Consider the following 13,900-nt stretch of genomic DNA (forward strand, 5'->3'; position numbering starts at 1 on the left):
TAGATCCAGGTACTAGAGGTGGGGCTGAGAGAAGGGGAAGACAAGAGACATGCCCATGTCCCACTGGCCTTTCAGAAAGATAAATCTCTTTACTAAGTGGACGTTGTTCCCTAGGGCTAGGACAGGGGAGCAGGTCTGACCTCTAAAGTCTAGGGAGAGATAGACAGGCCAGATTCATGACAACAGAGCTCGGTACCCTGGCACAGGGGCCCTGGGTGTATAACTCAGGGTAACAGGCTACACAGAGAGCTTGTCACCTAAGTCACCCTACAATGGAAAGCACTCACTGTAGCCTGACATGACATCTCTTTATCCCTGTGTTAGTAGGGCAGGGGTGAGTGGGGGGATGGAAGAGCCCAATTCTAAAGCAAAGACACATGGGTTCACTTCAGAAAAATCAACTTTATTTGGTGGAAAACTATCTCTCATGTAAAATAAACACCTACCTAGGAAGGTCTGGGAAACCTTTTTGAATGACCCAGGGAGGCAGGTACATCCCAAATCTGAGGATGGGTTGAGGGATTTCTACCTCACAGAGAAGAGAGGAACTTTCCTTCCACTATGAGGGACTTGTGAGCAGAAAGTGTGGAAGCCCAGCATAGAGGGACCGGTTTGGAGGTAAGCTGAGGGCTAATGCTCCTTCCGGTCTCTCACAGACCCCTTGGACATGTTTTAAGCACATCAGAGACTGGGGATGAAGTAGTCCTCAGCCAGGGTCAGAGGTCAGGAGGTTGGAGGCTGTTCTCTGGGGTCGAGGGAAAAAGCTGGGAGGGCTCTTCAGGGTCAGAGGGTAGAGGCTGTGGGGATTGACCCCTGGAGTCAGTGTTTGGGTCTGGGGAGCTGGTCTGGGCCCACATCCCTCCCCAGGTCCTCAGGCCTTCTGAGTACAGCTCGTGGTTCTGTTCCTTCCACTGGCGAAATTTTGCTCCTGTGAGTTCAGGATCACCCAGGACTTCCTCCAGGACCTGCAGTTCCTGTAGCTTTGCCTGAGGTAAAAGTCGGGGGTTGGGGGGGAAGATCCACTGTCACCCAAGGAGGAACAGAACCCAGAAGTAGCTCTAAGTCCTGTGCCCACCACCAGGATACCCCGGCCCAAGAGTCTCTGTACACAGAACCTTCTAGAACTTGCCTCAGAACACAATTGAGCCTGGAATGGAGTATGGAGCCCAGGACTGGGCCCCAGAAAATCCAGGGCTTGTAGCCTTCAGTCTCCAGTCCAGAGCTCACAGTAGAGCTGGGAACCAGACACCGCCAGGGCCTGAGGCCCAGAACCTTATCCTAGCTGGTGCTCTGTGCGTCCAGCTCACCTTGAGTGTGCTCTGTAGTGCCCGGACACGGTGCACATGCTCATTGAGATGAGGGTCACGGTTTCGCCGCATGAAAGAACTCCGCCACTGTTCATGGGTCAAGGGCTGTGGCTGGCCCAGGAGGGACACGCCTCCCTGCCTCAGCCCCTGTACCATTCCTTCCAGGGCTCTGTCACTGCTATCTGTGGAATCAGGACGCAGGATGAGTACAGGTAACTATGCTCAGGACAGCCCCAGAGCCCAGTTCCCTGCTCCCAGGGGCAGCACCTAATGAAGAGCCAAAGGAGGTCCTAGGACTCTGCAGGGGTGAAGCCGAGGGCGATGTGTCATTCCAAGCTTGAGCTGGACCAGGCTGTGTCATGGCAGGAGGAGGAGGAGGATTAGCTTGAGCCCCACCCCACAACCTGCCATTCAGTCCCTACCTCCTGCTTGGAAGAGAGACTCTACTCACAGAAGCTGAGCGGGACCCTGCCTCTTCATCAGGGTCTTCTGCTTCGGTCTCACTGTAGCAGTCTAGGGTGGGGATTGGAGGAGCACAGATTGGGTTTGCAGAGCCATGGAGTGGGCCAGGGGATTTGATTTGTGGCATGGGCCTGGGGAAAGGCAGAGACTTCCTGGTGCCTGGGCTGCTCCTCCCACTCTGTGGTACACTCACCTTCCTCTCTGGCGGAGGGGGCCCGACCTAGAGTCTGATACTTGGAAATGCAGGTGACAAGATGCCGCACCCACCTGTAGGGACATGTGTGGATCATGGGGTTGCCACTCACCGTAGGTCCTAGCTCTTCACGATTAACCGACATCTTCTAATTTTTCCCCCTGAACTTTTTGTCTGATCCTGGAGCCTGAGTGTAGGAAGTACCCTACACTAAGCTAAATCTTCCACTTTCTTTCCTGTTTTCTTGAGACAGTGTCTTACTAGATTGCTCTGGTTGGCCTGAAACACACCATGTAGCCCAAGCCGGCCTCATACTTGTAATCCTCCTGCCTCGGCCTTGTAAATGCTGGAATTAGAGGGGTGACCCACCATGTCCCAGATCCACAGAACTTACACTCAGGGAGCAAGTGAGGTAGGAATACTTCTTTGCCCGTTTTGCAGATGACGAAACTGAGGCTTTCTGAGGGTTGGGGTTTGAGTCCCGAGTACCCTGAGCTCAGCTCTCAAGCGCTTGGTAGCTAGGGACTGCATAGAGTAGGGACGAGGAAGAGGCACTCACATGCTCAGATCAGACAGGGTCTCCGCGGCAAAGATGAAGGGCTTGTACACATCGTGGGTCAGCTGGAACACACTGCCAGGAAACAGAAAGAAGTCACAGCCCGCTCTGGGCATTCCCGGCCAGAATCCAGAAAGAGGCTAGATCGGGAATCCCAGCCCCCTGCCACTCTCCCGAGTCCCCGCCACCCTACCCTTCCTCTCCCCTTTTCTCCCAACCCCATCTTAGTCTGAGACTTAACTATTTTTTCTTCTGGTCATGCCCGCACTCCAGGCTGTAATTGGAGATGTTGATAAGTCCTTCCGCCTTTTCATCCTGGGGCAACCACAGCATGAGGGTCAGCAGGAAGCCATGGGCCCTCGAGGCTCAGCCAGCTTCCTAGTTACCCCTGACTCTCAGGGCTGAAGGTGTGGTCAAGGGTCACCTCTGAGCAGGGAAAGGGAGCAAAGGCAGCCAGAAAAACAGCCAAAGGGGAGGAGCCCTGCTCCGGTACACCCTTTAGCAGCTCTGTCTCCCAAAGCCTTTCCCTTCCTCATTTCCCCCCCTTTTCCCTTTCATGTGACAAACATCCAAACTCAGCTTTCCAAAGAAGTCTAAGGTCCCTGGAATAGAATGTGGGGGACGGGGCTCCCACACATCCCTTGTGATTTCCTGTATCCTAGCACGTGGCCCATTGTCCTTAAGGATGTATTCAGCCTTTTCCCCCCAAGTGCCTCTAAGATGTAGAGGCACTAAGATGTAGATGTAGAGCCTTCAGTGCTCTACCTCAGACCTAGATGCAGTAGGCACCCAAATGTCTATTGAGTGGCCTATCACTGGGAAGGATAAAAATAACGGGAGGGAAAGAAGAGGTAGGGAGAATAAAAGTGACTTTCTCTACACTTAAAAAAATGGTTTAGGGCTGGAGAGGTGACTCAGCAGTTAAGAGCACTGACTGCTCTTCCAGAGGTCCTGAGTTTAATTCCCAGCAACCACATGGTGGCTCACAACCGTCTGTAAAGAGATCCGATGCCCTCTTCTGGTGTGTCTGAAGACAGCTACAGTGTACCTATATATAATAAATGAATAAGTCTTTAAAAAAAAGTTTACATTTATGCATTTGGGGGCGGGGCTTCCCACAGACACATGGAGCTCAGAGGACTGCTTGTCAGACCATGTGGGTTCTGGGTACCATAGCTAACCCAAGTCATCAACCTTGATGACAGGCGCCTGTACCCGCTAAGCCATCTCACTGGCCTTTGTTTTCCAAAACGTGAGTCTCACTCTAATCTGGGCTGGTCTGAAATTTGCTATGTAGCCCAGTCTGATGTATGTCTGTGTACCCACCTGAGTGCCCACGGAAGTTAGAAGAGGGCACTGGGTTCCCTGGAACTGGAGTGTGGGTGCTGGAACCAAACGAGACCTCTGCAAGAGTTGTTTCAAGTGCTTTTTTTTTTTCTTTTCTTTTTCCTTTTTTTCGGAGCTGGGGACCGAACCCAGGGCCTTGCGCTTGCTAGGCAAGCGCTCTACCACTGAGCTAAATTCCCAACCCCTTCAAATGCTTTTTAACTGCTGAGCTGCTCTTCCAGTCCCCCTAGAACATTCCTTTATACATGTATAAACTCATTTCTCTACGAAAAGCCACCCCCACTTTCCAAACAGGAATATTGAGGCCTGCGAAAATATGGGACTCCCCTGAGTGGAAGGTGAGAGAGGTGGCCCTCAGCTTCCCCTGTTACCTAGGCAAGTGTATGTGGGCTCTCACCTGCGGTTGGCGGTACCAGTATAGGGTGTGTCCCTTGAGCACGAACCAGCAGCGACGCCAGCGAGCGCCCATAAAACCACCGGGTACCTTCCGCAGTAGAAGCCATCCATCACAGTCCGGCAGACCCAGCTCTCGGCAGGACACCCGCCGGCGGCTCAGCCTTGTAGCTATACCTGCCACAACACAGCAGACCCTGTTGGTGAGCGGCTGGCAAACATCCTTCCCTGAGTCTGCCTGTCCCTGTGGGATCCCCCCAGTAGAACTGAGATCCTTCTCAGGGCTTGTAATGACGTTACAGATGTCCTCAGGCAGAGTGACTTTGACTAGAGAAGCTGGGCATATAAATGGTGGTAGAGGGCAGAGTCAAGTGTCACACACACACACACACACACACACACACACACACACACACACACACAGTCACACACGAGAAAATTGACAATAGAGGGTGCTTTCTCACTGTCTCAGAGGCCTATGCTAGAAACCAAGATCTATGCTTTCCGGAAAAGCCGTCGTGCAGAAGACATGGATGTGCAGTGAGGGGGTCATACTCAGCCCTGTAAAGATTTCTAAGACCCCACTCAGTCAGGGCCTCTCATACCTTTTGAATTCTTCCGACCAACGGTGGGACTCTGAAAAGACCATGAAGAGATTAGAGAAGGGTCTAGATCCGGAGCCCGCGCCCCTCCCTGCCGAGTCCTTGAGTTTACCTTGTCAAGGTGTCCCGAAGCCTCCAGAGGTTCTGCTGTTTCTTCTGGAAGAGTGCCTGGTGGCCCAGGGGGAGTGGGCGTGGGCTGAGCGTCAAGGGAGGTAGAGTCTATCAGGCAGGGAGGAGGGATTGGGAAAATCCATGAGCTAGCTAGCGAGCTAGGCCCAGGCCTGAGGGCAGGAGTGTCAGCATGGAGAGTCCGTTAGGCACTCAGGGGCCCTGGCCAGAGTATGAAGATACCTGTCCACGCAGGGCTGGGGCTGGGGTTTCCATCTGTAGACAGGTTGAAGTCAAAAAGACCTTCGCGTGGAACCCTGTGGAGAGCAAGGAGACAGAAGATGAGCCCGTGATCCCTGCTTCAAGACACACCCTAAGGTGGAGCTTGTTACCTGGGAGACGGTGGGTTCAGGGGCAGCGATTGGCTTAGCCGCTGAGGGGAGTCCGGGGGCGTCTGGAAAGCAAGCAGAAACAAAGTGACCAAGGTGACCGTGGAAGTCTGAAAGCAGGTGTGGAGGGGCAGAGCAGCTACCTTTGAGGGGGTCTCTGGCACGGGAATCTTCTTTAGTACAAGGCTGACCCTTGCTGGCTCCCTCAGCAGCTCCCTCAGCATGTTTTTATGGGGCCAGCCGACCTGAGAGACAGGGAGACTGCGTTGGGGGGTCTGCAGCAACCCCGCAACTCTTTCCCTCTCAGAGCTACCTGCTGGGTCTAGCGCACGCGCTTCATGCCACCTTCAGGGGACCTCCAGGAACCCCTTTAACTGAGCTCTGTGGAAGGGCGGTCTAGCACCCAAGTGAGTTTCCACCCATCAGCAGTCATCATGAGACCTTCTCGTGTTGGCTCATATCATGCAAGGCAGGTCCCACAGCCCTGGTCTTCACAAGGAACAAAACCGTCCGGTGACGACCCTCCTCAGTGCCCCTTCCCTTCAGCCTGCCCCTTCCCCAGCACTCACCACCACCTGCTCATTGATTTGGATGATCTCATCTCCGGGCAGGATCTGGGAGCCGGTGGCAGCCTGGTGTGAAGAACGAGACTCAGAGAATGAGGCTTTCCTGGGGCCTGAAGCTGCCATCCGGGATAGACAGGGTATCGAGAGAGGTCGGGGCTCTTACCTGGACGCCTACTCGAGACACAAAGTGTAGGCAGTTGCTGGTGGTGTGAATTTCTAGGCCCTGGAGAGATAGAGGCCAAGTCAAGTAAAGCTTGGCTTCAGTAGAGGCAGTGGGCAGGGCCCCAACGTGGATCCCGGGGCTCTAAAGTGAGCAGAATGGGAATAGAGCCCCACGATGTCATTGTCCCAACTGCTGTGTAACTTTGGGCTTGTTGCCCCCACCCCTTACTCCCAGTAAGGCCACAGGGAAACGGTGTCACTGATTTCTGAGGTAACAGAGTCTCAGAAGTTTCTTGAATGGAGAACGGGATGGCATAGGGTTGGTAGGGAAGGGGGAGCAACTCTGATTTTCTCAACTGGTTGTTCCAAGTGTAAGTATCCTCTGCTTACACTCTATTAATCTGCTCCCCTCCCCCCGCAGAACCCTGCCAGGGCTGAGATGTGCTGCCTGGGCCACACGAAATAACCCCTCTGGTTTGGGAAAGATACCCAGGGATGGTGAGACCTCCAAGTAAATCCTCTGGGTCTCCATCTAAACACTTGTACACAGAAGACCTATCGATACAAGACGCTGGGGCTCCTGGGCCATGTTTCAGGGCTCGGCAAGGCTGCCAGGGGTCCGCAGGAAGAGGTTAGGAGTCGGAACTCACGGAAGGGTCGTCCAGCTGCACCAGCTCCAACACGGCCCTCTGTTCCAGCAGCTCCTCCGGGCTGCAGCCCAGGATGTTGTGACAGATTCCAGCCACACGGCCGCACTAAGGGAGGAGCTCAGGTTGTCCGGCTGCATCTGGTTCATGCCCTCCGCCTCCCCACCCACTCCGGACACTCACAATCCTCAGGGTGTTGCTTTCTTTCTCAGCCTCTAGGCAATCCTGAAAGCAGAGAGTGTAGGGGCCCTCCTTTAGAAGGGAGGGGGGTGGGCACCTTCTCCTGAGGACACACGGGGTGGGGGTAGAAAAGTCCTCTGATGTTCCTCCCTTGCTTTCTCTATACTGGTCTCCTTGACAGAATTATAATGGTCTCAGAGCTCCAACTCCAAGGTTTCATTCTGGACACTTGACTCAACAACGATCACGACACACGTCCTAACCTACCGGAGCTTCTGCCAGGGAAACCCCACGACCCACCCCATGGTCTGCTACCCCGCATCCAGAGCAGGCTTCTTCTTTTCTTGCTCACCGCACACACACACATCCCCCTCCCGCCCCAGCTCTCACACCCAACCTTGGTCTGATTCACAGGTTATAAAAAGCTCTGTGGCCTAGACCAGCCTGTCCCCTGTTCCCATACCTCCTGCAAGACTTGGCCCAGCTCTCCGCACAGCACACCAATCTCTTGGCAGGCGGAGAAGTCATTTAAGTGAGTGAAGAGGTACCTGGGAGGGGAAGGACAATTAAGATGTTGGACATAACTGTCCCCTGAGAATTGGAGATAATTCCTACCTTTGGTGGGATCTGCTCGGCACAGAACTTATTTGTCCTGTATGTACCCGTTGTAGGCACCAGGGAGACAGCCATTAACAGAAAGCGATATTATTAATGCTTTAACTACAATTGTTCTGGGTATTACAAATGAGCTATAACAGTGTTAACAGGGAAGGCATCCCTGAGGAGGTGATATTTGAGGTAAGACACACAGGACAGACAGTTGCTCTCCATTGGTTGAGGGACCAGGGAGATGATTCGTTAGTAAAAATGCTTGCCTCTAAAGCTGTCGACCTGAGTCCCTGGGTTCAGTGTCTGAGATGCCATGGTGGAAGATGAGAACTGATCCTTACAAAAGATGCTCTGACCTTTGCCACACTCCTATGCGCGTGTGTGTGCACACACGTACACATCAAACACGCAAACAAACTCAACCGTTGATAAAATCATTAAGACGACAAGCTCTAGGGTGGGGTGGGAAGCAAGGTGGCCCAGTGGCCCAGCACAGATCTGCTCTGACCTATCAGATCAACAGCCAAGGACTGCTTTTCTGTCCCAGACCCTAGAGGATACCAAGGACAAGAACAGTCACTAGTCACCCGTCCATCCCTAGTACCTGTTGAGCCAAGAGAGCAGGGCATGAGCCTCCCGTACCAGCTCTACAGCAGCATTGAGGACATCGGCGGGTGTCTCAGCACAGTCTCTCAGACGGCCTTGGACCAAGCTTTGGAAGGCCTGGGTCCTGTCCAGCAGCCCCTGGGCTAGGCTCTTGAGGTTCTCAGTCTGTAACTTAGAGCCCTGCAGCACGAGGGGGGCATGTTACTGCATCTGCCCTGGCAGCCAGCCCACGTGGGCAAACCCCTAAGCTAGTGGATGCTACAGCCAGTGTGGGCAATGCTCACTCACCAGGGCCCGGAGCTGTTCCACTCCATGTAGAATGAGCTCCTGGTGGCCCAGAGGCCACACGGTCAGAGCCTCGAGGTTTTGGGGACAGAGCTGCAGCAGGTACTTTCCAGGCAGCTCCCAGTCCTCGAAGGGATAGTCCTGTAGGACGTCATCAAGGCCTGGGGCAAAAAGGGGGTCAGAGTGGGGAAACAGGTGTCATTACCATTCTGAGATGTTATTATATCAGAGCCCTTCCCCTCCCTCCTGTCCCTAATGACAACCCTGAGACCCTGGGTGTGTTCTGCCCTTCTCACGGCTGATTCTTCTGAGTCGAAAACCATAGACAGCGGTGACTCTAGCAAGTGTGCCCAACCTACTGACGTTGACATCTACCGAATTCATGCCCAAATATCTTGAAATATAGTCACCACGAAACACAACAAACAGGGCCCTGGTGGCTCTTCCCAAGGACCCACGTTCAATCCCCAGCACCCACATGGCAGCTCACAACTGTCTGTAACTCCAGTTCCAGAGGACCTGGCACTCTCACACAGACATATATACAGGTAAAACACCGATGCACATTAAAAAAAAAATCTTTAAAAAAACAAAAACAACAAAAGAAGCTAGTGAGATGCTTCCGTGGTTAAGAACAATCCATACTGTTCTTGGCAGGGACCTAAGCTTGTTTTCCCAGTATCCATACCCCAAGCACGTGGAGTAACGGAGACCTGAGTGGGGGCTAACACTTAAAATATAGACTAGTGGGTTGGGGATTTAGCTCAGTGGTAGAGCGCTTGCCTAGCAAGCGCAAGGCCCTGGGTTTGGTCCCCAGCTCCGAAAAAAAGAAAAAAAAAATATATAGACTAGTTCTGTGCCTAAATTTCTTCGCATACAACAGGAACAGGACTGGAGAGATGGCTCAGTAGTTAAGGGCACTTTACTGTTGTTACAGAGGACCCAGGTTCAGTTCCCAGCACCCACAGGGTAAATCACAACCATCCAAGAGCACTCTCCAGGTACACATACATATGTGCAGGTAACACACACACACACACACACACAGACACACACACACACACACACACACAGAGTAAATAAAATACCTAAAATGGGAACGACAGAAGTGCCTGCTTCTAACCATGCATTGTAGATGATGACTGTGGGCCACTCAGTCCACAGTCACACATCAACAGCCATTCACATTGCTGCCGGGCTGTCTACCATGACCTGACTTTGTGGGAGGCAATGTTTTGAGAACTTTACCCATAGTTGGTGTGGTAGTGCATGCCTTTAATCCCAACACTTGGAACAAGGAGACAAGAGGATCCCTGAGTTCACAACCAGGGCTACACAAAGAAACCCTGTCTCAAAAAAAAAAAAAAAACAAAAAACAAAAAAAAACCCAACAACCAAAAAAAAAAAAAAAAAAAAAAAAAAAAAAAAAAAAAAAAAAAAAAAACAAAAAAAAAAAAAAAACGAACAAACCAACCCAAAAACCAAAAACCAACTTTACCCATCTGGCTCCTTTGTCATTTCTACAAGGTGGGGACCACCCATCATCGTCCCTGATACAGAACTGGGAAAACCAACGGAGATGCAGCGGCATGTTCAGACGTTGGTAGAAAACCTCCCAGAGCTGTCATGGGGAATGTGTGGTCATTAGATGCTCCTCCTGATTTCCCCTGCACCATTAAGAGCGCTGGATTGGGAGCTCAGGAGCCAGGGTTACTCAGACAATTTCTTTCCTGTGTTGAATGTGCTGGTCTGCCGTCCTCCTCATTTTGTCCGATTCATGAACAGTGAAAGCCAGACCTGTGGTCACCGTCCTGGTGAGTTGGTAGTGCTGGTCTGGGCCCCAGTGTGGGAGTCTGACTGGGCTCTGCTGGGCTGCTCACACGGAGAAGGCCTCCAGGCAGGCTCCAGCTGTCGTCGTCCCCCCCCACCCCCAGCCTGCACACTCCCTGCTGCAGTCACAGATCGCCCTGAGTCTAACTGTGTTTGTGACTCTTGGTCACCTGGGGAGTGATCCTCACTCCCGACGACGGAAGCCCCAGGGCGGAGTTGTGTCACCCCTTCAGTATGACTGGGGTTTCTGTTTCTCTTACTGCCAACCTCAGGCTGGGAAAATGACACCAGGGCCGGCCCTGTTCCAAGACTGAATAAATCACTTCCTGGCTCTGTGTATGTTTCTACTTCTGAAAAATGGGCTTACTAATAGCTCTCAGGGCCCTGGGGCACAGAGAAGATGACGGAGATAAAGGGGGCGTGGGCCACCAGAGCCTCCCTGTTTTACCTATTACCAGGTGGCCTCCTGCCACCCTGGCGGGCGCTAGAACACACAAAAGTCCAGAAAAGACCCCTTCCTGCGTCTTGGGCCCTGTAGTGTCGCCTGGCCTGTACAGGGGACTCTGGTAGGCTGGTACAGGGCAGACGCTCTATAAATACCTGTTGACTAATAGACTCCGCAGGTTCTTTCTCCTTTTTCCTCCCTACTTTTTGGTCCAAGGGACACCGCACTAATCCCCTTGAGCCCACCCCACCCCCGCCTCTCCCGGTTCACCCACCTCTCAGCCAAGCTGCCACCTTCCCGGGGGTCCAGGTCTCCACGGGCTCCATACTGAGCTCCGCCCGCAGCGTCCAGACCCTGCAGGAATTTCCGCTCCTAGTCGGAGCCCGGAGCCCGCGGGGCTGGGCCAGAGTAGCAGGGCGGAGCCGCTGCATACCTGGGCCCACGTGGCCACCCAGGTGAGGCGCTGCCACTGTCATTGGTCCACCGCCTGTCTTCCTTCTGCCCTGCCCCTCTGCCATCCTAGGACTTTGGCAGCTAAGCAGTTGGGACTCCTGGGCTGGCGCCAAGAGGTGTGACTCAGGCAGTCCGGAACTGGCATGGTGTTCATTCAAAACTGGCCTCACCGAGGAGGATCCCTGCAAGTTTGACCTTAGCCGGGTCTACATAGTGAGTTCCAGGCTATCCAGAACTATGTATCAAGACTTGTCTCAAATATCAACAAAACAAAAAACAAACAACTAGGCCCATACCCCAGCCGAGAGGACCCTAACCTCTCAGCACTCCCTCAAAAGAGTACTTGGTGAATGTTTGGCACAGAAGCAAAGAGCATGATTAGCCCCCAACCACCAACCCCCAGATCCCTGTGTTATCTCGTTATTGCTATTTGGAGTTGTCGCACAGACAGCTGACCTAACTTTCAGTGCTCAGTTCCAGGGCATAACAGTCCTTGCTCTATGGGACATTTGCGAGTATATCTGAGCAAATGCTAACTGTAAATGGTGTAATCTCAGGATTCTGGAGGCTGAGGCAGGTGGATCGCTCGAGTTCAGGGAGGGCCTGGACTACAGAGTGAGTCCATTCCAAAACAAAATGAAAACAGCAGAAACTAAAATCTAAGGAAACAAAAGCCTCAGCTCGAGACTCTGTCCCTTTGACAATCTGATGAGACTTAAGAGTCCCTTTCTCAAAGTAAGACTTTAATCAATTCAGTTATTACTTATTTTAGGACACGACATGCCTTTATTGGTCACCATAAGTGAAGAGTAAACTCACCAGCCATTCCCGAGAGACATTTGCAGATATATTAGCTGCCTCCTGAAAGCACTTTTATTCTTTTTTAAAAGATTTATTTATGGGCTGGAGAGATGGCTCAGCGATTAAGAGAACCCGACTGCTCTTCCAGAGGTCATGAGTTCAATTCCCAGCAACCACATGGTGGGTCACAACCATCTGTAAAGAGATCCGATGCCCTCTTCTGGTGTATCTGAAGGCAGCTACAGTGTACTTATATATAGTAAATGAATAAATCTTTTTAAAAAAAGACTTATTTATTTATTTATTTATTTATTTATTTAATCTATGTGAGTACACTCACTGAAGCTGTCTTCAGACACACCAGAAGAGGGCATCAGATCCCATTACAGATGGTTGTGAGCCACCATGTGGTTGCTGGGAATTGAACCTCTGGAAGAGCAGTCGGTGCTCTTAACCACTGAGCCATCTCTCCAGCCCGCACTTTGCTTTCTTGCTACAAATTTTAAGCTGCTTTTAATTCTATGTTGCTCACAGTGCTCTACAACTCATGGGTTCCAGTGATTTTCGTGCCTCAGTTTCCAAAAACAGTTTGTAACACAGAGCCAGCAATTAGGGCTGGAGAGATGGCCAACAGTTAAAAACAGGCAGAGAACCAGGTTCAATTCCTAGGGCCCACATGTTGATTCACAACTGTCTTGTAACTCCAGTTCCAGGGGATCTGACGCCCTCTTCTGGTCTCCTCATGAACTGCATGAATATGGTACAAAACCCAGGCAAATACCCATACTCACAAATCTTTTCTTAAAAAAAGCATAAAACCAGGCTGGAGAGATGGCTCAGTGGTTAAGAGCACTGACTGCTCTTCCAGAGGTCCTGAGTTCAATTCCCAGCCACCACATGGTGGCTCACAACCATCTTTGTAGTGGGAGCCAATGCCCTCTTCTGGTGTGTCTGATGACAGTGATAGTGTATTCACATACATAAAAATAAATACATCTTATATTTTTGGTTGTGAGCCTAGCCTTTAACGGCTGAGCCATTTCTCCAGCCCAAAATAAATAAATCTTTAAAAAAAAAGCACAAACCAATGTTTAGAATCACACCAACAATTATAACAAGTCACAAATCTGTGGATAGGTGTGGTAGTGCACACCTTAATCCCAGCCCTCAGAAGGCAGAGGTAGGTAGGTTCTATGAGTTCAAGGAGAGTCTGATCTACATTGTGAGCTCCGGGACAGTCAGGACTACATAGCAACCCAGTGATGCACGCCAATAAGAATTTCAATGTAAGCATGTAATAATATATATTTTATTTATATTTATTCTCAAAGAATGCTGGCCAGGTATGGTGGAACGCACAAGGGCTGCAGAGACAGCTCAGTGTTAAGAGCCCTGGCTGCTTTTCCGGAGGACCTGAGCTCAGTTCCTAGCACCTACTTGGATACTCAGCTGTCTTTGACTGTAGTTCCAGGGATTCAATGACCCCTTCTGGCCTCTGAGGTAAACCAGTCATGATAATGGCACACACACATTCATGCAGGCAAACATGCACATAAAAATGTTTAAATGCTCTCTTTAAAAAGAAAAATGAAAAAAACCCAAGACACAGATGTGATATGCTGAGGTGCTTATTAATAAATGGCATTAGAAAAATTAAAGCTGGGCTGGAGAGACGGCTCAGTGGTTAAGAGCACTGACTGCTCTTCCAGAGGTCCTGAGTTCAAATCCCAGCAACCACATGGTGGCTCACAACCATCTGTAACGGGATCCGATGCCCTCTTCTGGTGTGTCTGAAGACAGCGACAGTGTACTTATATAGAATAGATAAATAAATCTTAAAAAAAAAAAATAAAGTTAGGGGTTGGGGATTTAGCTCAGTGGTAGAGCGCTTGCCTAGCAAACGCAAGGCCCTGGGTTCGGTCCCCAGCTCCAAAAAAAAAAAAAAAAAGAAAAGAAAAG

At 51.2% G+C, this 13,900-nt stretch overlaps 1 protein-coding gene across 3 annotated transcripts in view; it reads right to left on the reverse strand.

Annotated features, from left to right (window-relative positions):
- Cnksr1 (connector enhancer of kinase suppressor of Ras 1) overlaps positions 1–11,061 on the reverse strand; it is a 460,720-nt gene extending 449,659 nt beyond the window's left edge. The window contains exons 1-22 of one of the 3 annotated variants that reach the window (XM_087548398.1): positions 10,962–11,061; positions 8,416–8,573; positions 8,126–8,307; positions 7,376–7,460; positions 6,916–6,957; positions 6,736–6,840; positions 6,087–6,146; positions 5,927–5,989; positions 5,501–5,602; positions 5,361–5,422; positions 5,212–5,285; positions 4,973–5,079; positions 4,864–4,894; positions 4,263–4,435; positions 3,845–3,922; positions 2,760–2,833; positions 2,522–2,593; positions 1,963–2,036; positions 1,759–1,820; positions 1,575–1,659; positions 1,308–1,489; positions 383–986 (exon numbers count right to left, since the gene is read on the reverse strand). In XM_087548398.1, coding sequence (XP_087404524.1) covers positions 717–986; positions 1,308–1,489; positions 1,575–1,659; positions 1,759–1,820; positions 1,963–2,036; positions 2,522–2,593; positions 2,760–2,833; positions 3,845–3,922; positions 4,263–4,435; positions 4,864–4,894; positions 4,973–5,079; positions 5,212–5,285; positions 5,361–5,422; positions 5,501–5,602; positions 5,927–5,989; positions 6,087–6,146; positions 6,736–6,840; positions 6,916–6,957; positions 7,376–7,460; positions 8,126–8,307; positions 8,416–8,573; positions 10,962–11,013 — 2,193 coding nt within the window. In that variant the 5' untranslated portion in view covers positions 11,014–11,061 and the 3' untranslated portion in view covers positions 383–716. 3 annotated transcript variants of the gene reach the window in all.
- Positions 11,062–13,900: the final 2,839 nt, after the last annotated feature.

Source organism: Rattus norvegicus, chromosome 5 (genome assembly GCF_021556685.1).
Source record: "Rattus norvegicus strain SHRSP/BbbUtx chromosome 5, alternate assembly SHRSP_T2T, whole genome shotgun sequence".
NCBI classification, from domain to species: domain Eukaryota; kingdom Metazoa; phylum Chordata; class Mammalia; order Rodentia; family Muridae; genus Rattus; species Rattus norvegicus.